This window comes from Pholis gunnellus (assembly GCF_910591455.1).
Source record: "Pholis gunnellus genome assembly, chromosome: 12".
Lineage (NCBI taxonomy): Eukaryota > Metazoa > Chordata > Actinopteri > Perciformes > Pholidae > Pholis > Pholis gunnellus.
Window position 1 is genome coordinate 9,296,556 of NC_136539.1, and position 25,923 is coordinate 9,322,478.

General features: G+C 43.7%; 1 protein-coding gene across 1 annotated transcript in view; it reads right to left on the minus strand.

Moving 5' to 3' along the window:
- Window positions 1-25,167, minus strand: part of il1rapl1a (interleukin 1 receptor accessory protein-like 1a) — a gene marked incomplete at both ends in the record, with an annotated part of 128,462 nt that extends 103,295 nt beyond the window's left edge. Inside the window, one exon of the mRNA XM_079169837.1 lies at window positions 25,086-25,167. Coding sequence (XP_079025963.1) covers window positions 25,086-25,167 — 82 coding nt within the window. The remainder of the gene's footprint in view (window positions 1-25,085) is intronic.
- Window positions 25,168-25,923: the final 756 nt, after the last annotated feature.

Here is a 25,923-nt window from a genome sequence, read left to right on the forward strand (position 1 = left end):
CCTTGATTAGAGGTCAAGCAGCTTTCGCTAATCTCGTATGCAAATGTGGGCCTGGTACAGTGTGAACACGAGGGGGATGTGTGAACCATGTCCACAATTTGTGAGCCATTACCGTTGACAAGTTACATTTGTGTCTCAACACATCTTCATACTGGCAAAAAAGAAGTCTTTAAAAGTAGCTCAATTGTGTTATAAAGATGAAGGAGCCTGCTACATGCCAGATATAGCATGGAGGGGAAATAAAATGCTCTGTGCCTCACCTTCGTATCATACCCTAACCTTTCTCCCTCTATATTTCCATGCCATTACCACGCTGCCTCAATGAGATATCACATTATGTGTGTATGTGTGTGTGTTCGCCTGAGAGAACACGGGAGTGCTCTCATCGCAGCGCACCACACAAAGAGGTGGAATTAAAAACAAACAGTCTGATGAAGATGAGGCATTTACGAGCGCCAATTAAAAGCCCTCCGCAAACCCGTGTGCCACGTTTTTGCACTCCAACCGGCCGCTTACACTCGCTCGTCAGGGCTCACGTGGCCTGTGTGGGGTTGCAGCTTTTTATGTGTGCTGTATGTTCCATCTATCCATTGTGCTCCTCCTCTCAGCCTTACCGGCTGGTGCTTTTTAAGGCGCAGACATCTCCTCTGGTGTTTCCCTGCAGCAGTGTGCACAGCAGCCAGGGGAACGCAGCGGGGGGGGGACGGGGCTCATGCGACTCTACTGGTGAGAAGGAGGCAGTAAACTGACAGGCTGGCATGCACAACTGGGATTCCAGTTAAGTCGACAGGAAGACTCCTGTGAGGCCACTGCAGATATGCTTTGAAAGGAACTGGAGCTGAATCACATGAAAGCTTCTGCCCAGTTAAAATGGCTTCCGACATCTGTTTCCAAAACAAACAAAAAAACAGAGCTTCATCGAGTGGACTGAAGCAACCTGAAATACCAACGACTTTATATAACAGTGCTACCGAGCATGGAGCATGGATGGATAAGAAAATGACCTAAAAGAGCGCTTCGAGGGGTGACATGGCAGAAATTGTCCGTCTAACCTGCCAATTCTGGTTTGAACAGCTGGTCTTAAGTCTCTAAAGCATTTTTTTCCACCACTCTTGTATTTCCTTGACCTTCCTTACTACTCAATAATTTAATAAACAATTAATGTTTCAGCTTTGAAAGCAAAGATCATGGCGGTACTGTGACTTTTTCCAATCCCACCTTCACCAAAACACACAAACTAAAACACTTTCTGGTAATTTTCTCATAACCCTTCTTTTTTTTTTTTTTTTAAATGTCACAGCCAGAATTGACATCGTTAATTGTCATGGAGTGATTCCTTCACGCTACCTCCTCCACCTCCTGTTCTTTTTTTCCCTACATGCCTTCGTCCTAATCAGCCCGGGGGTAATGCCTGCGTCGGGTCTGCTCATCTGTGACTTGCATGGCAACTGCTGGGATCCTGAACCCAACTCATGTACTGTGCGCCCACATAAACGCACACACAGCAAGTCTGAAACCCAACTATTATAGCATCACAGCGTGATAAAGGTAGATGGTTATGGTTCGGATTTACTGTATACGTTACACAACAGCAGGTTATTCAACGACAAAACCTTGCAAAACTGGCACTTCTTTTCAAAATACTTCTGACTACCTGCTCACGATAACATGATGAGCAATTCCACTCAGTATATGGATGATAGACAGGAATGGTACACTAAAAGCATCAGTCATATTAACAGCACAGGAGTATTTAGATTTGTTATAACATAGTTGTTCCAATACATTATTGTTATTACTTATTTAGAGGTGCTTTGCGTGTGATTGGGAGCATTATTATTGCTTCCACACGGCTCTCAACATGGCAACAGCTGAGCGGCTGGAAGCTAACAGTGCTAACAGAGCAAACTACAGCTTAAGTGCTGACGGAGCTAACAGGGTTCACCTGAAGGGGGAACCGGTTGTTGTTGGGTGCTACGCATTTCGCGATGACGCGTCAGTCGGGCTGGCTATATCAGCTGTCACCGCTGTATGAGAACAGTGCAGAGTCGCGGACATGAGCTAACCTGTGGGGGCACTTAACCAGATTAATTGGAAGGTGAAAGTTAAAATAGTTTCGGCAACTATATAGATAAGGGAGAGAGATCTGGCTTTGCTGGATGACACTGCATTGCGTTGTGGCAAACGTTTCAGTTTTGTCCTCTGCGTTGGAACTCCCATAAGTCTGAATGTGGTCTTACTGTAGTTGAAGGTCCACACAGTCTGAAATTGCAGTGAATGATTGTAACAAAAACAGGTGCATTCCCTAATACAATTGATCAGATAAGGTGTCTAGACTGTGGATTACTTCAGAACCAGTCAGACCAATCAATCCCCAATGTCGCTTGCTTTACTGGACTCCCCATCTCAACAAGGACATTGATGAGTTCGGTGCGACCATAACTGATTCGATTGGTTCTACATGAAAATCTGCACGCTCTCAAAATCATGCCGCGTCTTTCTCGAAGAAAGTAGGTGGCAGGTTCATTGGCAGACCAGTGAAGTTATCGCCTTCTGGGGCCTCTGCAACACTTATCACCACCGTCTGTTCTCAAATTGAAGGGATTAACTGAAGCAAAGCCTGCTAGCTCCAGTCTTGTGCATGGACTTACAGAACTGCTGGCCTTCTATTCAGACAGACGATGGGAAGTAAGAATGCTGAGAGGAAGAAAAAAAAATGTTGCTGGATGTGCCATTACTAAAGGAGTGTTTGAGGCTCTGGGGTAAACGAAGAGTCTGAAGGCATTCTCACACTAAATCAGAAGGAGACAGGAACAGTAAGTTAAACACAGTCGAGGGGCTGTTCTGATTACCAAAGAAGAAAATGTGTCCTGACATAAAATATTTGAAGCCCAGAAAACTGCTATCTTCCCATTCATCTTCGCTTTAGTATCTACCTCAGTCGTTTCCTCTCTCTATGCAATCACGGCTCCCTCTCTATCACTTTATGTATCATAATGTTATATTTTTCCTCTATTTTGTCCTTCTCTCAGCATATATTTCCGTCTCATTCATATGCTAATATTCATATTCTAATTTCTTTTTGCCCTCCCTTTTAGTGTTCACTTTCTCATCCTCCGTGCTAATATCGGTATTCTTCTTATTCCCCCCCCCCCCCCCCCCCCCCCCCCCACCTCCTCTTTCTTCCGTCTTCCCAACCTCTTTTGATCTGTGAGCTGAATTATTCCATCTTATCCGGGCTTTTAATTCTCTTGATTGAGCCAATTACCTTCTGGCTGGATCAATGTGGGGAAAGGTAATGATTTAAATGGCTGCCGCATAAAGCCACATAACCACTTCAACTGGTGCAAAAGGGAAAGGGAGGGAGAGCGGGACGAGGAGGAGGAGGAGGAGGAGGAGGAAAGAGCAAAGGAAGGTGGTTTAACAGTGGGAGGGAAATGCATATCCTCTCTTTAACACAGCCGTGCATGATTCAGCATGTACGTTTAAGTGCTTCATTTTGCGTCCCTGCCTCTACCTGCTGTATGCCACGATGTAAAACCATGCAGGGGAGGCGGACTGTGCAAACCCAGTTTCCTCAGGGATTATCTAAAATGTATGGGCTCTGTGGAAACTGGGTCAGTCTGATCCTAAATGGTGCCACCGTAGCAGAAACCCACTAAGTCAACATCCTTCAGTATCCAGCAGTGCCTCGCTCGCTTGTCATCATACCTCTCACGTAGCACGCACGCACACACACACACACACAAGAAAAAACACACACAAACGCACGTTTCCCCGTCGTTGCAACTTGTCGTCTCCTGTTGAGTGAGCCGTCCCATCCTATTTGGCCTTCCTCCTTCATCCTCCTATCTATTATTGATGTAATGGAGCATTGTATCTAAATGCAGCTCTGCCTGTGACAAGCACTTCAGCCCGCAGGGATCCAGGGAAGCAGGCCAACGGCTGCGCGCTCCTACTGGGTTCGCTCCGGGGGCGAGTCTGTGCGGAGATGGATGAATGATTGGGCAGCTGGTTATCTCGGGCTTGGACTTGACCTGACACACATAACTGTGGCAAAGAATCTTCTCCTCATTCGAACCATCTCGAGCCATCTTCAGACGCGGGATTGCGGCTTCATCAAGCTGTTAAAGTAATGGCATTTTGTAATTCCGCATAGGTATCCATTATGTAAATGTTCCATCTGGCTTCATTCAGAAAAGAAAGAAAATCTGTGTCTTGCATAAAGAAAGAAGAGTGCTCTCAGTTCTCTCAACTGATGACCACTGTGAGCATGAAGGACGCTCGACCTGCTCGACAGTAAAAGCACTATATATTAATCTCTATAATCACTTCTATTATATAGTGCTAAAAAAAGAACAGTGCTCAGGCATCAAATAATAAAATCCAATATGCGCTAATGTGTGTGTATGTGCTAACGTAAAGCATGTTGCTGGGTATTCATAATTTCAATCATTTGGCATTTGGCTTAAAACTATAAGGAGGAATAAAACTGGTCTGATTACTGGTCTCGTTTTTTTTGTACTGCGAGATGAAAAATTCATCTTTATAGACTCATCAGACATCTATTCGAAAAATGTAAATTAGCCCAGTGTTGTAACTCTTCCAATAAAAGTAGCAAGCAGAACTACCTCCAAACATTTTTTAATTTAGCAAGAAAGTTGCCATGTCAGGAACACTCAGTTGTCAGTACTGACGGCTGTCATAAACCAGATGTTTTTCCGCATTTGATTCATTGATTGTTGTCAGGATGTAATGACAATTTCAACAAAAATATCAAAAAAATGTTGCAAGAAGATTACCAACCCTGCCTTTAAACTGATTCTCCTTGTAAAGACTACCTCTCTATAAGGAGAATCAGATAAGTTTGACTTCTCTCTGCGTGTGTTAGGAACTCCGACGGGAATGTTCCTGTTCCTGTTTTCCTGATCACACAGCAGCCAAAAAGCAGCACTTTGCCATCTGAAGTCCAAAGTCCATCCGGGCCACTTAACCGAGGACAAGGAGGCCAACGGATGATTTGGTTACCACAGCAACCAGAGGCCGGTTCTGTCTGGGAGGTCGCCGGTGCTGAAGAGGCAGTGGAGGCTCGGGGATCAGCCAGAGTACAATGACCTCTCCGAACCCTTCACGCTCTATCTCTGTTTGACAGGACCCAGGTTTATAATTGAGTTCAACTCAAAGTAGCATCTCTCGTTTCATTTCCCTCTCATATTGCAACTCTCTTCATCAAAAGGGTCTTTACTGGAAATATAAATCTTAAACTTCCAAAAACAACAGTAATGTAACACATCCAAACAATATTGAGGTGATAATGTAACCTGTAGATGTGCGCTGCACAGTTCTGCATGCACGGCACACTTCTCATCCTGGATCCTTCTCTCTTTCTCCTGCCATCATGAAAGTAAATAGTAACCTTGATTTGCTATTTGCATCGTCAATATATGCATAGGTATTACTCACTTTTAGCATACCTTCAGTAGACAGTATGTTTAACTTGACCTTTTAATCATGCCAGCGCAAAGACAAAGATGTGCGTGGCAGCTTTTAGTATGTATACTCCCAATTACAGCCTGCCAGGAGACTTTCATTTTAAGATTAGCATTTGCATAAGTAGATAAATCAGACCGCGTTACAGTAAAGTTTTTATTTCTTGGGAAAGCAAATTGCTCTTCGCTGAATCATAAATAGCTCTCATGGTGCTATTTTACGTCACTGGATTATTTTGTTTTTTGTTTTTGTGAGAACATTATAAATATTTCATTATTATATATTTATTATTTATGTAAAATGTGTTCCATACATCACATTGATTTACAACTTTTATTTGTGCTTTGTATGTATCGCCGTGTTTTACTAAATATTACGCTTTGGAATTGTTTACCTTTAGTCATAATGTCTTGTGTCTTCACCTGTAATCACTGTAATCACTTTCCTCATGGACCTTTTCAGGCTGCATTTCTTGTATGACAGATGCTAAATACACAAAGGCTTGATAAGAGAGGATTTTTTTCTTTTTGCATATTAACTTGGTTTTTAAAACTCCTCTTGCTGAGCAAAGAATGAATGGATAAAACAAACATCAAAGAATTAAGCCAGTCACGTTGAAGGGATCATATATAAGCACACCTGCATCAAGGATGGGTTAAACCCCGTAGTCAGAACTATCTCCACAGAGCGCTGTGTCAGCACTAAAGAAAGGTCCTGCTATACAAATTCATATTTTGGTGGGGGGGGGGGGGGGGGGGGGGAAACACTCCGGCTTGATTGTATTTCTCTTTAAACCAATAACAATCGTCTTGGGAGGCGCTAAGCCCAGAAAGCAGTGACGGTGCACTTGCAAAATAGATAGCGGAAGGGGAAGGAGACTGACGGCTGAAAGAGGCGAACAACGGCAAGCTTGTACCCCCAATATGTAGATCTGGACCGGACCCCACCAGGTCCAACGAGAGACGGCAAAGTTTGTGTTTGAGAATGAAGATCAAGATCGATAAACAAGTACTATGAAACGAACTGGTGAGAGATCGAGAACACAATATGGCTGTGACGATAGATGTCGTTGTTCCAACTGAGAGCCCCTCCAAGAAGAATATACTCTGTAAAAAATATGGGCAAAAGGAGGAGCTAATGGAGAAGGGGTCCAAGTAGAGGTAGAAGACTTTGGGGAGTTAATTCTCAGAAGAATTGCTCCAGATCTCAGGAACAACATCAAAGCTCTCTGTCCAGACTCTCTTTCCTACTGCGGGCTACAACGAAATAAGTGAGTAAACTTAGGCCATTGAGTCAAAATGTACTTTTATCAGATTGCAGCACCGAGAGACAGAAATAACAGTGTGGCACAATTTCACTTTCCCTGTTACAAAACACATGATGCGAAGGTAAAATCCCCCTGTCAGCTTTATGCAAGGAAAGCAATAAAAAACATTCTGACAGGTCACATCATGAATATAGATAGTATGGATAGAGATAAATATAGATGTGGTGAGGAGCTCAGACATCTGGAGGCAGCTTGGAGTAGAGCCGCTGCTCCTTCACGTCAAAAAGGGGTCAGCTCAGGTGGTTCCTGGACGCCTCCCTTTAGAGGTTTTCAGCGCACGTCCAAGACCCAGAACACGCTGGTGGGATAACATATCTCGTCTGGCCTGGGTTACCTTCAAGGGTGGTAATATTATACACACATATATACAGTATATACACACACACAAAACGGCAGCTGGTCTTCAGAAGACAAGATAAGAGAGGCCAGGATGATGTGTGCATCTTTTTTATACTTGAAACAACTTGTTTCTTGTACGTTCAGCTCCATAATAATGTTTGATTATTTTTTAGCAAAAATGTGTATTTATATACCACTATATTTATATAATACCATGACCTCAAAATGAAAAAAATGTGTGGCGTTTAAACGATGCTCAATTGGTACTAAGGGGCCAGAAGTGTGCCAAGAAAATATCCCCCAGACCATTACACCACCACCACCAGCCTGAGCTGTTGATACAAGGCAGGATTGATCCATGCTTTCAGGTTGTTTGCGCCAAATTTTGCCCCTACCATCTGAATGTCGCAGCTGAAATCGAGACTGATCAGACCAGGCAACGTTTGTCCAATGTTGGTGAGCCTGTGGGAATTGTAGCCTCAGTGTCCTGTTCTTAGCTGACAGGAGTGGCCCGTCTGCTTCAAGGTTCCACGTGTTGTGCGTTCAGAGATGGTATTCTGCATACCTTGGTTGTAACAAGTGATTATTTCAGTTACTGTTGCCTTTCTATCATCTCCAACCACTCTGCCCATTCTCCTCTGACATCAACGAGGCATTTTCGTCCACAACTGCCGCTTTTTTCTTTTTCTATGTAAACCCTAGAGACGGTTGTGCGTGAAAATCCCAGTAGATCAGCAGGTTTTGAAATACTCAGACATTACATTACAGTCATTTAGCTGACGCTTTTATCCAAAGCGACTTACAATTCAGAAGCTATCATGCCGTAGGCACAGCACAGGGGAGCAATTTTGGGGTTAAGTGTCTTGCTCAAGCGACATGCAAGGACCGGAGCTGGGGTTTGAACTGACAGCCCTCTGATTGAAAGACGGCCCTGCTCTCCACAGCCACAGACCAGCTCGTCTGGCACCAACATGTTCAAAGTCACTTAAATCCCCTTTCTTCCCCATTCTGATGCTCGCTTTGAACTTCAGCGAGTCGTCTTCACCACGTCTAGATGCCTAAATGCATTGAGTTGCTGCCATGTGATTGGCTGATTAGCTATTTGTGTTAACAAGCAATTGAACAGGTGTGCCTAATAAAGTGGCCGGTGAGTGTATATGTCCATTATCTAAAGTTGACAGTTTGACAAGTAAATGTACCAAAAAGGTATTTAAAATTGAAATCTGCAGGAGTTTGTGAGGACATTTCTAAACACTTCTGTGCGCTTTACTTTCATTGATTCAGGATTCTTCTTCTGTAATGCATACTTTTGTTTTGTCTCGCAGCCCAATCTCTAATTTTTCTGTCCACTCTGCAACTTCAGACCGCTCACTCTTTTAGCACCCTCCTTCTCTACTCAGCGTCCAATAATCCTGCAGTACATATACCTTCCCACCTGCCTGCTTCACAGTTTTGCCCCACATTCCCCGCTCTCCCCTCTCTCACTGTCAGCTCCTGCCACTCGCCCTCAGATGGCATAATCCCTGTCATATTGTCACATTACAGAGTTCAGATGCTAATGGCTGCACTGCTAATCCAGCTGCTGGCAAACCTGGACCGGTGCCCATACCCGCTCTGCCTGGCTCCGGAACAGCTGCGCCTTGCTCAGTCATGCCAATGATGCACCGGGGATCACAGACGGTCGGGCTGGCGGTGGGAGGACTGGATGCTAAAGTGGACATTACAGGAGAGGGCAGGAGGCCTTGAGATATGGTTAGGACTGCAGGAAAAAAAAAGATATGTGCTGGACAGGAGGGAGACTGAAGGCAGAGAGAAGTGTACGTGCTGACAGAGCTGAGGACACTGGCTGGAGGCGGCAGGTCAGGGAAACAAACTTGAAGGTTATTGTGCAAAGGCGTTATCGCTGCCATGAAATGGAAGTTGTGGCTGTATCCTAAGTTAACATTTGGAAGTTCAGACTAACAAAACCGAGTGAACGAGAGACAGAAAGCACCAGAGAAAGTCAGTATTCCCCATAGGGAAGCGGACAAGAACAGTACGGTAGCTTAGTGAGCTGTGGATGTGAACGAGCCTTGGCAGGCAATTATGGTCATTACTGTCTCTTACAATTTTTCTAAAATAGAAATGTCCCATTCTACGGGAAGCAGGGAGTGTACTTAAGCTCCGGAGCATTTGGTGTTTGTTGTGAAGTTGTTCCAACAGCTCTCGCACCCATTAGAGGGGGGGAATCGGTTTGCCTATAATCTAAGTATAACACCACTTATCAAAAATTTAGAGTGAATTAAAACCTCCTCCTTTTCAATAAAACATCTGCCCACAAACACCATTCCATTAGCGAGAAGCAGGCATTCAGCTACTTCAAAATAATTCAGCTAATTCGGCTGAAACCTCTGGGTTCAATTAGTGATGGATGGGAACCTGAAAGAGCAGGGGATGGAGAGGGACACAGAAGAGGACTGAATACATGAGCAGGGACATGAGGGCCCTTTGGGGAGAGGTGGTGTCCTTCACCTTTTCACCTTCAGCATTACACTCCACTTTCCCACCCATTCTCTCTCTCTCTTTCATACACAATAATGATGAACTTGAAATGTGTGCGTGTGTGTGTGTGTGTGTGTGTGTGTGTGTGTGCACTTCAGCCATATGATGGATGGCCACATAAGGCAAATGTCCTGTTAATAGACGAGTGGAGTACATCTAGATCAACTCGGAATTAACCGAGCGAATTGCTCGGGTTAATTTGATTGCCGTGTTTTTGGGACAAAACCAAATCTAAAGCAGGGATGAGCAAATCAAATTTCAAGTTTGAAACAGAATTATCAGATATCATCAGTCGCACAATCAGGAAACAGAGGCTTGCAATCTCCGATTGCAAAACTCGCCCGAGAGAAGAGACGCAGACCGCAGACCTCGCATGAAACTCTCATCTCAATCTTCCAGTGTGTAAAGAGGGAGACCTTTGACCCCCCCCCCATACTCAAACAGAGCAAAGTTTGGAGAGTGGATGCAAAGCCTGTGTACTCAGCTCTTGTGCACACAGTTGGTTTCGCCTCCCGACTGTGTGTTCTCGCTGTTTACCTTTCATTAGACGAGGTGATGTGTCTATTACGGTGGAAGCCCTTGAGTTATAGTCGTATGTTTTCCTCATAATTAACTCACCCACTCCAGAGATATCTAACAAGTGGACACAAAAAGCTAAAATGCCCGTCCTTTGGACAATCAAGAGAGATGACATACTTGGGGAAATATTGCGGCCATAGATTTACCGTATTCATGGAAAAATTACATTTTGTCAATATTACAACTAGAAAAGGTGCACTCAGTAGAGCGCAGATCTCTGCCAGGCGTGTCTGCAACAACCACTGCTGTAGTGTTTGATTGATGCAGCCAAAAATTGGCTAACCCCCGTCTCGGCAGCAAGTGCATTAGATATGTTTTTCACTCGCACAGTGAAAAGACACTCTCTCATATTAGTCTACGGCCCTGTGAAGGAGAACGTCTCAGCTGGAGAGTGTATTGTGGCTTCAAAGCTTTTGTCTATTCCATAATACGAATGCAAACGCAGGGTTAATGCCCAAAGGCAGGTAGTCAGTGGCAGAATAAAACAGGCAACAAAAGGTGTTTTTGAGAAAGTGTGAGTCACTGCAACCACGAGAGGTCCTAGAGCACGCAGCCACAACATGCCATCCGAAATATTACGCAGTTCACTGCAGCAGAATGCGAGACTAGCCGCAGACAGACGCAGAGGTGCAGACTCACTCACTCACGAACACGCATAAACGATCGCCTGCTTCTCCTGGCTGAGGAAAATAATGACGGTTTGTCATTAAGTCACTCTAAAGCATACATTACAAGGAGACCTTAGTATGGAGCAGCTGGATAAAATGAGCATTCCTTGAGGAAAGCTGTAACCGATGTGAAAGATAGTGATTCTTTTGAATATTTCCCCCCCCACTGCGGCTCCAAGTTCACTCTGGACTGCTGAGAAGGCCCTGAGCTCACAGGTGACAAGTTCACCCAACACACAACACCAACAAGTGTGTGTGTGAGAGAGAGAGAGAGATTCAAAAGGTTTTTAAATAGAAAATTCAAATGAAAAGAGACCGAAGGAAGAAAGAAAGGGAAACTTGAGCTCTTTGCTGTTATTGTACGGCCTTTATTCCTGGTTTGAAGAGAGGGTCTCGAGGTGAAAGTGGTTGGAAATGGGCACAGAGAGGGTTGAAAGGATGAAATGTCCTCCACGATTGGCGGAAACTCCCAGAGGAAAATTGGTGAAGCTTGAGGAAGCCTCTGAGGCTAATCTATCATTAGCATTCTGAAGGAACCACTAGGACTTGGGACAGAAAGACACACACACACATACACAAACACACACACACACACACACACCAAACACAACATTAGCTTGATTGCCACATTTATGAATATTTGCACAAAAGCAAACATTATGCTGCAACAGTGCTCACAAAAAGAGACATCTGAATGAGTAAGTCCCACGTTCAACCCAAGGTGAACCCACAGCAGCAAGAAGCGTCAAGAAATAAACATTGAGTAATGTAAAACTACAGTGAATCTATCAATCAATCAAGGGAAAAATCATCCGAATCTATTTTGATAATAGATTACTTGTCATTTCAAAAGACAATTTGCCAAACATAATGATTTTAGCTCCTCAAATGCAAAGATTCACAGATTTTTCTTATCTTACTTGTAAATTCAAATAGTTTCAAAGTATTTCAGCAGGGCTGTCCTGAGAACCATTTTTGGAGCTTCAGTGACAAATATTTGAGGATATTTGGCAACGGTTGAAGCTTCAAAGCCTCGAAGGTTCCGGGTCAGCCTTCGGTTTTAGACTGTCGGCCGGATAAAATAACACATTTAAAGACATCGCCTCGGGCTGTGGGAAACTGGGAGAGACATTTCTCACCTTTTTCGGCGGTTTTAGAAACCAAACAATTATTGGAGAAAATAAACAAATTCAATCAATATTACCTCAAGCCAGAGAAGATGTATTTGAACTTAAGTAGAACTAAATTGGCAAAAGAGTCTACAATACTGTGGATACAGTAAATCCACAACATGAAACAGTTAGTTAGTAGGCAATATTAACGGAAGCAGAAAACAAATCACATAGGGTCAAGAAAAAAGGGCTAAAACCAAGACACCTTATTATGCACAAACACACTCTCGGGCTGACTAATACACATGAACAGAGTTTGAGCTCACTGCTTCAATGCATGGTAAACACAATGAGGTCTGTTCCAGTAATGAGAAACTCCAGAGCTGTATTGATCACACGCAGTGGATCAGAAGACCTCTGTCAGTCCCTCAGAGCCCACTTTATACAGCTGGAGGACCCGACACAGCCCCCCTCTCATTTACCACTTTACTGTGCATCTCTCCCTCTTTCGCCCCTGCTGCCTCTGCATCACAACTTGTCCTCTTGATCTATCCTCGAGGTTCTCTCATTCCCCTCCTCTTTTGTTGCCTCGTCTCCTCTCTTCTTCGCCGCTTCTTTCTCTCCGCTTCCATGTATCAACCTCCTTATTTATGTAAATCCATTTGCTGTGAGAATGAAGCTTGTCTAATGTCCTGAACACTGCTGCATTTCATGCCATTTCTTCCCGGTAACGTTAGAATAATGAAAATGTAAATGGCGTTAAGCCGGGTAGCTTAAGACAACCTCTTAATGAAGGCAGAGAGAGAGAGAGAGAGAGAGAGAGAGAGAGAGAGAGAGACGAAGAGGAAGAGCGTAGGCATTTTTAGCTTCAAAAGAGTCCCAACGTCACAGGCTACAGCATCATATATAGCAAGCCACTGAAGCGTGTGCATGGGAACCAGCTAGAGAACGGACATTATAGGGATTCAAGATGTGTGGTAAGAGCCGCCTCCCGATAAAGCCTGAGAGAATACGGCGCATCAAGTGGCATTTCAAGCGGTATGCCGCAAACACCATTCATGTGTCTGTCTCTCTCTCTTGTTTGTGTCTTCAGGGTTTTCCTGTGGTTGCCAGTCAATCTTGAGGGAACAATCCCGTGCTGAGAAACGGAGGAGATGTTAATCAGGCTTTTTGTTTCAGCCTCACTCTGAAGTGGCTGTCCATTAGCGGGATAAACCTAATATTACGTGAGCATTGATGTTATCAATATTCCCTCTGCCTCAAACAACGCTTTTTACTCATACGCTTATCCAGGGGAGTGAGGAAGGGGGGGGGGGCGGGCGGTTATGTAAGAAGGGATCCAGGAGGGCTTCCCTTGAGGCTTTGCAGAGAAAGTGAAAGGAAAGAGGAAAGGAGAGAAACACGGAGTATGTGAAGAAAGAACAACACAGGAAACGGGGGCAGAGGTGCACAAAGGTGACCTCTCATATGCTGCTGATGAAAAGATTGAGTCAGGGAAATGAGAGGGGGAGGGAAACAGAACAAACCAGAATAATTAGTGATTTCGAACAGTGATTAAAAGACAAGCGGAGGGAAACAATCGAGGCAGAGAGAAGAATTAGAATGCAAAATGAGTGAAACCGAAAGAGAGGTTTCGCTTTTGTTTCAGCAATGCTTTCCCGCCAAAGATAAGTGTTTGCTGTCACCTTTATAAATGTCCTGTGCCTCTGTAAAGATTGCGAATCTACATCGACTGCAAAACAGCATGTGTGTCCTTCCTATGGTGCTCAACCTTGGGACATCTCTGCATTAGCACATCAGGCTGTTAAGTCAATCCCAGAGCTACTCAGCGAAACAGACCATTGGCTTGATCTTTGATTATAAAAGCCTGCCAGGCTGGCAAGTTAATCCTGGAACGTAGGCCAATCAAGTTGTCAGGCCAGGCTCACCGTCAATAACACATTTAGGTCAAGCACAAAGGCATGGGGAAGACCTAATCTGCTCAAGGCAAACCTCCACCAAATCAGATATAAATCTCAAACAGTAACAGTCTGAATCCATACGTATGTGCAAAGAAGTATATGCTTAAACTGCTCTTTTTATTTGAAAAAAAGTACAATATCCATAAAGGATCTGGAAGTTTTGCTGGATATCTTCTTATAGCTGCTTGTTTTTATTGATCGCCATCCGAGCTCAGGCACTTGACAACGTGAAGCATGAGAAAGGTTATTGTGCAGTCACCAGAACCACCCACATCTGCAGTGGCACAGAGAAATGAACCCGGAGCAGAAACAAACTAGACACGAGTGGAGGCACGGCGGCGGCGAAGGACGAGGGAGGTGCCGTGGCAACGAGAGGAGTGGAAAGGAGGCCGAGAAACGCAGAAAAGATCGAACGGAATAAAGAGTGATGGAGAGAAAGCGAGAAAGAAAGAGACGGAGGCAGACAGGGAGACGGCACTATTTACGGTAGATTAGTTGTTATGGTGATAAGCAGGAGGGAGAGAAAAGGATGTAGTTGTCAGGGTGATGGGGCTGCACTGGGCTACTAATGATATGTAAAAATAACTGTGCTTGGATTTTGCCCTACCTTTTGCAAAAAAAATAATAAAATAAAGAACGAGCTAGCACACATACTCGCACAAACATGCTCAGATGAATACACAGAAAGACAAAGCAGTCTGTTGAAGCAGGCTCCTCTCATTAGCATTTGGAGACGTACTCAGATTCCTCCCCCACATTCGCAGCATGGAGCTCACTTTTTTCTATGTTTTTTGCCTAATGAGAGATGGTAGATAGACACACACACACACACACACACACACACACACAAGCACTGGGGAAGCGTGTGTGAGTGTTTGTTCCTGCGTGTAACGCTTGTAGCTCTGTGCTTGTGAAGGTCTGACAACAGCGACTGAGTGCATAACACTTTGACAGAAGAAGATGGCAGAGCACTGTGGGTAATTGTAGTTTAAATGGCCTGAAGGGGATTCTAGAATGCTGGTCTTTGTAGTTTCCCTGCCTGCGGTGTAACCTCTGGGTTTTCCAAAAGGCATCTGATGTCATCACTGACAAACAAACAATCAAACACACCTCCATATGCCAAGTGCCGACAACAAATCCCTCAGTTATGTCAATAAGTACACATACTCAATGTTGTGACGGCATATGACTTAAAGCATTCCCTCTCAAGTACGGTACAATCCAGAGGAACTTGTACTATTTGTATTTACAATTTAAGCTAAATTTAGACTTCTACTCCACTGCATTTTTTGGGGGGGGGATGATACTGTAACATAATATATAATAAATAAACAATGAAAGGGGCCATTCTGCATATTAGCGGCTACTTTTACTTTATATTTTAAAGGGCTTTTGCATAACATTTAGTGGGCTCTATCGGCAGAAATGGAACACAATATGAATACGTATGTTTTCTTTATTGTGTAAATAACTGATAATAAGAATGTTCTTTTTGTTACCTTAGAATAAGCCATTTATATCTACAAATGGAGCGGGTCCTCTTGACAGAGTCCACTAGATTCCTCCACTAACAGAAGCCCAGAACGGACAAACGGCTCTAGATAGGGCCATTCACTTTTTTGTGTTGGCCACCACATGTTCTCCTACACTCATGCCACACGGGAGAAGTTGTTTACAATCTGCAACCTCAGCGCTACAGTAGATGCTGCCAAACCCTAAACCCTACACACTGGCCCTTTAAGTAGATTCTGCTGATAATACGTCCAGGATGTGCGTCTATACCATAGTATTTCTACTTTAACTCAAGTAAATACTCTGAATAATCGGAAGAATAAGATCAGCACAGGAATTGTATATTCCTACTGCTCAATGAGCCAACATACAACACTCAAGAGAAATGAGATATCACAAGACACTCAGACACAGAGCACACACTCCTCCACTACATCACAGCCATTTAATGTGGACTAAATTGCCTTGATGTCTATAAAAGCATCTCGTGGCACTTCTCCTCATTTACCAACATTTAATTAACTGGCAATCTATTTCTGTAGTATATATATAAACCCACTCAATTAAACATACACCCACACACACACACACACACGCACACATACACACACAGTGTGCATATGCTGCGCTGAATTTTACAATATATTTTACTTGTGCCACAAACATGAATGATTCCCCAGCATAATTGCTTCATTATCAGCGGAGACCAGCACACCTCACATCAAACCACTCCTCTTCCAAAGCATCTGTTCACTTTGGTATATGTGGCCTCCCTTCCTCCACACACCACACCCATCACACATGATTGTAATACCCCTGAGCATACATCAACCAGAGGGAGTCACATCCTATGATGACTATGATGGTCTTTAAATGGAAAAGAGGGGGATTTGAAGACCTATACTTACGGTCATGTGGTTTTCTCAAGTCTAACCTTCTACCTGGTGCTTGACACAAGTCTTGCTCTCAGCGTGCATCCCTGAAAACATTAAGACATCCCCCGTATCGTTTCGTACTCGTGCCTTCACACTATACCAGACACTGCTGGCTTTCCAACAGATGCACAAACCAATAATACAATAATTCCAGTCGTCGATAGATACGATCAACAACTTCCTTGCTCTTTACTTTGGCGAGCGAAGTAATGACGCAGTAAAATGCAAGCCTCCACCTTCCCATAAAAACCAAAGCATTGTAGCTTGATTGCCTGCACGAGCTGGTCTATCCTCAGGCTGTGCAGCTGTTGTGAGGCGAGCAAAGAGAACAGGCTTCCCATCTCTACACAATGCACCATCCAGGGGCAGTCTGGCTCTCCACAAGAAAGCCATTTAATCTCCAGTAGTCTGCATGTGATCAATCTCCCGGCACAGAGCTACTGCAGCGCAGGCCATTCCTCATCATTTAGAGAGAGAGGTATTGACCAGGCCACAGCAGCCTCCGTAGCGCATTTGTGTGTGTTGTGAGCCAGCGGGAGAGAATGAACAAAATTGTCCGGTGTATGCAACACATCCTGTGTTTGTTTTTCCCTTATGTGCTTGTTACATGCATGAAAAGTGAATGTGCGCATTTCCGAAGGGGCAAAAACAGCAGGATAGCAAACTCGCGCGTGTTTATAGTCGGCTTGTTTGCATATTGATGTCTTGTGGGCTGATACAGCTGGCCATGTTCTACACTTATCATCAATACGTACTTAGTTAAATATTCCTGCGTCGTGGCTCACATAAAAAAAAACCTAAAAAAAACAGGCACAAGGACATTCCCAGCATTGTTAATGAGCATCAAATGCATGCACGATGATGAAAAAGGAGAGAAAAGGCAAGGGCAGAAACTACTCTTGAATGTGTTGCATCATTTCAGACGTGTATAGTTGGAGGTTGGAGGCGATCGATCGTTTAGCTTGAGACCGGCTGCAGTCATATATTAGTGTGCGCAGATGTCAATGTGGACAGTTTATCTGTCAATATACTGTTAGACTCTTTTCCTGCACAAGCATCTCGCATGCCTGGGGGGGGGGGGGGGGGGGGGGGTTTGAGACAGGCATGACAGGCATAGACAAGGTCTCGCTGCATCTTATTTGTGTGGGTCCTTTAGCCCATCTGCTTGACAGAGAAAAACGTATAGACAGGCACATTTCAGTTTTTTAAGTGTCAGAGAAATTGCACCAGTGTGATTTGTGCAACGAAAGGAGAGCGCCTTGACAAATAAATTAACTGACTGGATTTTGTGTTCCTGTCGCCGCACTTATCGCAGGGTTATTCAGGCGTCAGCTCAATGGACTTCATCCCCCACACTGCCTTGGGGCCATGTCAGATTTACAGTTATCCATGACGGGCTCTTATCAGGGATTTGGAGCGGGACTTTGCAGAGTCATCTAGAATATTGGCTGTATCAGTTTTTATCCCCCGCTCAGAGAAACAGCAAGAGGCCAAGGTTGGGATAGCACGAGTCACGCACGGAGAAACTTTCAGACGAATACAACCTCACGCACACACATTCCTGACATATCCTGCTGGGATCATAGCGATGCCCTGTCATATCAGAGTATGTCGACAGCGAGCTGACTGCAGTGGCTTTTGGGACACTCCTACGCTACATTAGGCCTGCAGTCACAGCTGGTACCACTCCGTGCCGCTCGGAGTCTTATCTGTTTTTACAATTACACTCTTTAAAAGGCTCAATTTATAGTTTTTAGCATAATGAATTAGAGGCTCATTTGCATATGTTGCGGGTACGTTTTTTAGTTTCATCTAAAAATAAAATATTTTGTATTTTGTTTTTCAACTGACCATCAAAGAAAACGGGCAGGTGTTATTGCAACTTTCTCAACAGTGCAGAAACAGACCTTAAAAAGCATTTAATTAGATTTCATTTGGCATATAGTTGTGTCCAGGATTAGTCCTTGTATTAACAGACAATCAAATTCAGTGTCCAATTTTGTGTATTTCCTGCCGAGAGGCTACCCTTTCTCTTACATTGTACCTTTGAAGTGGACTCAATAATCCCATTAAAGGCAGTTGAATCAATTCAAGCACTCTACATATTTACTGTAAGGCAGTGCCTCTACTGGGTTAAGTGCAAGACATGGCGAAGCTCCCATTCTTGTCTTTGAGTCCAGTGCAGTGTGCTGTTTTCCACTGCAGCATGTTCACTCATCCCTGCAGGCTGTGTTTAAGAGCCATTATGCCAGCTAACAGACCGGTCAGCAGGCCTTGGATGTGTTTAGTGATGTGCATTCTCTCATGACATTTTGGAGTGCATAAATGGACAAAGTGTTCATGTGGCGTTTTATTTTTCCTTGTCTCTGTATGGGACAGCCGTGGCTGTGATGGCGCAGAGTCGCAGCTGTGAGCAATTCATAATCAGATCTATTGTCCGTTTACCTCCTGGCAGTGAGCCTGGGGCAAAAGGCAACACACACTGGGCGTCTGTGGACCATTCTCATTGCTACACTCAACCTTTGACCAAGGTGACACTGATTGATGGGCAGGTAGTCCCAGCACAGTGCTCACCCTTTGTGTATGGTGAGCCATTGGAATTTTTTACTTCTAAAAACGGAAAGGTTGCTCGCCATATCCCCACGGATTTAACCAAGGGTATGTAAAACTCCCTACTGCATCGCTGCTCAAATCTTATACCATTCAGAGGTGAGGTGTCAGAAGTGTGGATGGAATACCTCTGTTCAAAATCACTCCCAAGTGAGCTTGGTGTGACTGATTCTGACATTTGCTGATCCAAACGGACGTAGAACGCTCCCTTCTTTCAGCCTAAAATTACAACAAGTGGCAGTTGGCTTTCTTGGTCACGCAGTACGTTGACAATGAAATTGTGCGCAATGACCGACAAACAACAGAGGTCACACAATGGGAATCAAGAGACATTTATATGTACAATATGTGTCTCAAAAAGCTATATAATTGGAATCTTCTCATGCCATCCATATGTGCAGTGAGTCGGCGGAAAGTGTATAGAACAGCTCAATAAGTCCTCTGTCTTTTACCTGGTTACCGTCAACCCAGACCCGACAAGCTCATACATCATACAGCCATCTTTGGTGTGGTCGTGTGCAGAAAGCCATGTAACCTCCCTGGGCGCAAAGCCATCACGGCAGAATTTAATGCTCTTACTGAAATAGTGTCAGTTCCACAGCCTCGTTGTCATGACACATCACAGTCCAATGAGACAGATTTCAGGGGAATAAAAGGGGAATCCTTTTTTGATGCTTCGGGTTGGGTGACAATTTGGATCGATCAGGCTGCACTTGTGTTGTTTTTGTCATTCTTCTGTTGTCTGCAAGAATGTCCTTCACCCCACAAAGCTCAGTCCATCTAGGCACGCTTCCATTCAGGTTTTTCCGATCCAAGTGGACGCTTTTCAGAACCTGATGGACCAAGTCCTGAGTCCAGATTTGTCCCATTGTTGTGCCCTCTACGGATGTCATGTCAGGGTGGCCTCTGTCCTTAAGACAGTAAGGAATCAACCTCAAAACATCTAGCGTTGGGGAATATTGCTTAGGGTGACATCAGGTGTGTTTGAGAAGACTGAGGGGAATGTTGTCTGTCCAAGGCCAAAATCTGTGGTTTATTCGGTTGACTGATGACTGCTGCCACTACATCCCTAACTTCCACAGTTCTTGACTGATTTCTGCTGAAACTCTGATTCAGTCCAGTGGACAGAGCAGTGTCAGCAGGTCTTTGAGAGGATCCATCGAGGAATGAGTCAAACATATAATAGACACAGCTTAAAGATACTAACTAATTTTGTATCTTTATTTATATTTATTTAGGATAGCGAGCGGGTGATGAGGTGGTCTTGCTGTAAAAGTTATATTACTTCGCTGGTGAGAACATCTAAATGTCAAAACACACCGGCAACCCACGCACCCATTGTTTTCTATGCAAGCCCACCAACAAACGATGTCACATCAATTGGTAGGGATATCCCACTCTCTCGTTTCCCAGCATGTTGTGTAGAGTTCATTTTCCCTTATTGTGCATGTTTTATTTATCTCGTTTACTTTTTTAAGTAATCCATTATTTGGTTTTCAATGAATTGACGACCTCGCTTAAAATTAGAGATGCCTGTGTGAAGTTACCGCAGGCCAAATATTTTACTTCAAATCTTTCACTTTGTGTTACAGCAGCCACAAAAATGGAATCCATTCCTCTGACTCTGAAATCTGAACGTGGGAAAAAAGTCACTGTCAAATAAGCTGAGAATTTTACTTGATAAAAGACTGATTCATAGAACCATTTTGCCTTGAGCTAATCCCTTTGTCCTTTAAGAATAACTTTTAAAAACCTTTTTTCTGTACCTTTTCTTCCTGATCCCTCCATTCTCTTGCTCTTAACCATGTTTGACAATGCATGGCATTGCTCTATGCAGACCACCAGGTTTTGTGCATTGTTCTTACCCATATTTAACATTCTTCAGAGTGGCTCTCAGCCTGCTACAAACTGGTAATTGGGTTTGCGAGCAGACAGAGATCCCAGTTAAAGAGTCACTGTCTTGTCTGATTACAGTCTGGGTCTTTATGGGCTAATCTCCAGCAAAGAGGCTGGAACAGGCTCGCTCGGGTCTGACTGGTGTCGGGTCCGGGTCGGACCGAGAAGGAGACGATTGGAGTACGACGGATGGACCCTGACAGCTGCTCAGAGTCCCTGCGAGTGAATCTCACGCAGTGTCAGCACGGCCTTGGTCAGCCCACTGCACAATCACATCGAGGTGAGGAGACATGCTGAGCAGAATGCCTGGGGTAAAAACCCTCATTTTCAGCAGCAGAGCATATACACTCCAAGATGTGGGTCAAATACAACCTGTGTATTAACAGCTCAAGCATCCACAGACAAGTGTATGTATGTATGTATGTATGTATGTATGTATGTGTGTATGTATGTATGAGAGAGAGAGAGAGAGAGAGAGAGAGAGAGAGAGAGAGAGAGAGAGAGTGTGTGTGTGTGTGTGTGTGTGTGTGTGTGTGTGTGTGTGTGTGTGCACTCACGCCACAAATATAACAAACCAAAAAACAGCAATCTACCCCAATTGATATCCGATTCCGCAGAGCCCGACTGTTCATTAAAATCATGAGCAGTGCAAAGCGTGGCGCAAAGCATGACGGAATCAGAGACACATGCAGCCTCCACACCTTTGGGAAACTCATTAGTTCAAGTAATACGGACACAAGCAGACCCCACATTGAATAATTATAGGATTTTGGAGTGCTATAAAATCTGGGAATCCCTTCCGGACATTGTGTGGGGGGGGGGAAATCAATTTATCCTCTGCTTTATCCACTGTCTCTTGAGGGCTAATCAAGGCCTCATAGCTGATCCTCAACCATAACTATTCAAGGTTGTGGAGCCAAATTCCCTAGTCTTCCTGCAATCCTACAGAAACAATAAGAGTATTCCCATCTGATACCAAATGTCCAACAAACACTTTACAGAATAGTAATCAAACACCCCCCCCCCCCCCCCCCCCAAAAAAGTCTCTTTCTTTGTCTCTAACTTTCTTTTCCTTTCAGAGTTGTGCTAAAAAATGTTCGGTTTTCACTCAACAATAACAATAACTACCTATGAATTAATTTGATTGAGGTGCAACTAAGAAGCCAGAAGTGGTCACTGCAAGGTAATTTAATAGCAGCCATGAGAGTCCAGCTGCTCCATCTCTTTCATCCCCAGCACATGAAGACAAATATCCCGAACCTTTGAACCAGAAAACAATCACCCGCCAGGGGCTTTATCAGCCAATTAATCTCCTTTACAACCACATTTCATCTTTAACGCAGACACCCAAACCGTCATCCCGTTCAATTTGTCTGAGACGAGTATGGGGAGAGCGATAGAGTAAGGCAGAAAAATTAATTTGATACGTCTTAGGGCAACACAATTTAATAAAGTACAAAATAAGATACTGAAATCACAACACCTGCGATGTCGGCACTGACAAAAGGCTGTGGTATTTTCTTGTGCATTTAAAAAGGAGCAGATATCAAAAGGCAGTTTTTCATTCAAGGTATTTAAATACTAAATCAAACTTTTATTATCAAGTGGCGGATGCCAAAAAATGTCCCAAAACTGCTTGGGGTTCCGGGGGTTACCAAACAAAGATTCAAAAGAAACAATGCAGTATGTAAAGTGTGTGTGTGTGTGTGTGTGTGTGTGAGTGAGTGAGAGAGAGAGAGAGAGAGAGAGAGACAGTGTCCATGTCCCAGATTACAAGTTTAATGTGAGCATGCCTGATTTTTCCACATGGCTCCATTTAAAATCTTTCTGGCAGACAGAGGAGCCTTTCAAAGTGTCATTAAATAGCCAGACTGCCCCGCGACACTGTTTCACCTTTGAAGTATTGACTTTACTGCTATCGATGTTTGACCGAAGGACCCAGAGGACCCACTTGAGGGATCTGATGGGCTGTCCTGTCCTGTCCCCCACGGACCAAAGCGCACAACCACACAGGTACTCACGCATGCACGTGAGCAGTCAATTCATTATTAAGGATCAATAGTTGAACAGATATCAAGTTAAATTCCCTTACTTTGTTATTGTGTTCTGTAAGAGAGTAAGCTTTTTATTAAAGCTAAACTACGCAGCCATTATGTACTGTGGCTTAGTTGGATGATAAAAGTGCCAAAGATGTTCTCAAGACAAAATTGCTGAATCAATTATATTTCATTGATCCTTTTAAACAGTCTCAAGGGCCTGACCAGACTAATAGGCTGATTTAACTGACATGAGCTTAGCCTTGTGTCTTACCGTTTAATTTAGATAATCACAGGTATGATTACTGTCGTGAACAATTAGCTACGGTGACCAGGTGTCTCGGTATAGTCTTTTAAAGAATAACTTACAACTTTAAACGTTCAGACACTTGGTACATTTTCTCAACATAGATTTACATACAAGTGTTCGGGTCTGATTATTCAGACTTTTACTGGCAGCTGGAGGTTAATAATTAAACTTAAACTTCTGTGAACTTTTGCCACGTCAACCAATAGCAAGCCATCTTGACTGCGCTGATCTTTGTGGCAACAGAGAGCCGTAATGGAGGAGGCTATCGTAGCTTGTTAGCGATGTTGCACGATCCAGTTCTATTTTATCTCCCAATGCCAGACTATATACTGCTCCACAAAAGAAGAATGGTCTGCAGACAGTTACGAGACATTTTTTATGAATTTATTGTACCTTTTGTGAGTGACCAAGCAAACTTCGTTTTTCAGTAAGTCTTCCTCGGGTGAAAGGATGTACAATCCTGGCACAGTGCTTTAGCCACAGTACAGCTACAGCCAACCAGCCACTGCAAATCCGCCACAGTATATGGGTAAGTGTGTCTGTATTCTGTGTCACTGAGCATCTCCTTTGCGGGTTGAAGCACATTATTTATTGATAAGTTGCCCTTCTGCTCTTTGTACCTGTGTCTGTCTAGTGGGTGTGCTTCCTTCAATATAAAACCTTAACCTAAAGGTCAGTCCTTAAATCTTCGAACATGCCCGGTCATGTCTGCAGTACAAACAGACACACACAAACATACACTTTCCTGAATGCAACCAATTGGTTTTAGCATTGTTTTACATGATTTTACCTGCAGAGTGATATTTTTTACTAGTATTAAACTATTATGTGAATACCGAGTGCCAGAGACGCACAAGGCCTACTTTCTCTCTGTAATGGCAGTTTGTCTTCACAGTGTTGTAATGGACTACCTGAATCCCTATATGTATTCCTGTCATGAAAAGCTTTTACGTTCAATCTTTTTTGCTCCCCATTTTCAATTTTGACCTTTGCATTTGTTCACAATTGATGCTCAATTTGCTGGCATTTAGAGCCAAAATGAGTTTCGCAGTAACCCTTGGTGACCTAGTCACTGAGCAATTGGATCATTTGGTAGCTGTCAATCTCTCTAGACTGTGGTAGGCCGAGCTAATTCCAAGAAGTACAGTGAATATCTTTTCATGAATTCAAATGCTCTTCAACTAAAACGCAGGCAAAGTCGCACTTATATCTAAATTGCTCAACAGTGCTCCCGTTTTCTTTTGCGAGTCATTCTCACACAGAAATGGGAAGGGCATCGTACTTTGCAATTGCTCATCTCAATTGTTCACCTTTTCAAAGCATGCAACACAGACACACACACACACACACATGCAGCAGCGAGACATCAGTATTTTCTAGTAGAATTACGCTGTTTAATGTGCCGTGCGGCACAATGACGGCAATAAACAACAATTAAATTATTTTTTCACCAGCTAAACACAATACAACAGTGACAATCATTGTGATTTAAGGTCTAGACTTTGAATTTAGTGTAGACGGAAGTTCATAAAAGAGCCGTACAAAAAAAAATGATTCACTTATGTCTGTGAAATTTTCCAGAAGCCTCCGAATTAAATCAATGGCGGCGCCAGCCATTGATGGTTGGCGGCTACCATGAAATGCAGACACAACACTGGAACACACTCACACACGTACATTAAAAAAAACAACACATATTGAAACATATTAACATACAGAGGGTGCATGCGCAGGCTTCAGAGGTACAAGAAAGGAGGTGTGTTAAATACCTGAGCCTCTCTTAGAGACGACCTTTACACTCTTGGACAGCGTGAAGTACAGCAGGATCAGCAGAGGGCTGGGAGGTCTCATCTTCCCCCCCCTGTCCTCACAGCCTGAAGGAGAGGAGACACGGGCAGGGCGAAGGAGGGATGGCAGGAGAGAGAGAAAAAGAGAAAGAGAGTGGTCAGTCACCGCTTGTACAGGAGATCAAGCACCTCCTTGTTGCCTTCTAGACAAGAGTAAGTGTAAGTGTGGAGCGATGTTCTGCCCAAACAATATAGGCAAACACACTTGGACACTCACATCAACATAACACTTTGCACAATACCCTAGGGTATCTTTCTTGTAATGATTTCCTCTCATGATTGCAATTGAGACCTGTTATCATGGCGGGGATATATTTCACGAGAAACCATTCCCTAAGATGCTGACGAATCAATAAAGAAATAATTACATGTGTTAGAAACACCACTTCAAGTAGCCGGGTTTTAAGAGGTTAAAAACAGGGGGGACCTTGAAGGGAATTTCAAATTATCACCTCGTGACTCGCGGAGATGCGGCACATGTCCCACCCATATCCCTTATCGACTCATACATCATATTAATTGATGGAGGTGACTCCTTCTCCACTCCTTATCTTCTCTCAGTAAATGACATAATCTAACATGTAGTAATTACCTTCTAACGGCTCCTGAAATAGAGCCGTTGCTGCCGTATAAATTTGATGTGAATTAAAAAAAAGAAATACACTCATCAAAGTGTCATTTTATTAGCCTAGAGAGCTAGCCGATGGCAATACCCTTCAAAATCGACTGCAATAAAAGCCTTACAGACGAAACAAGACAC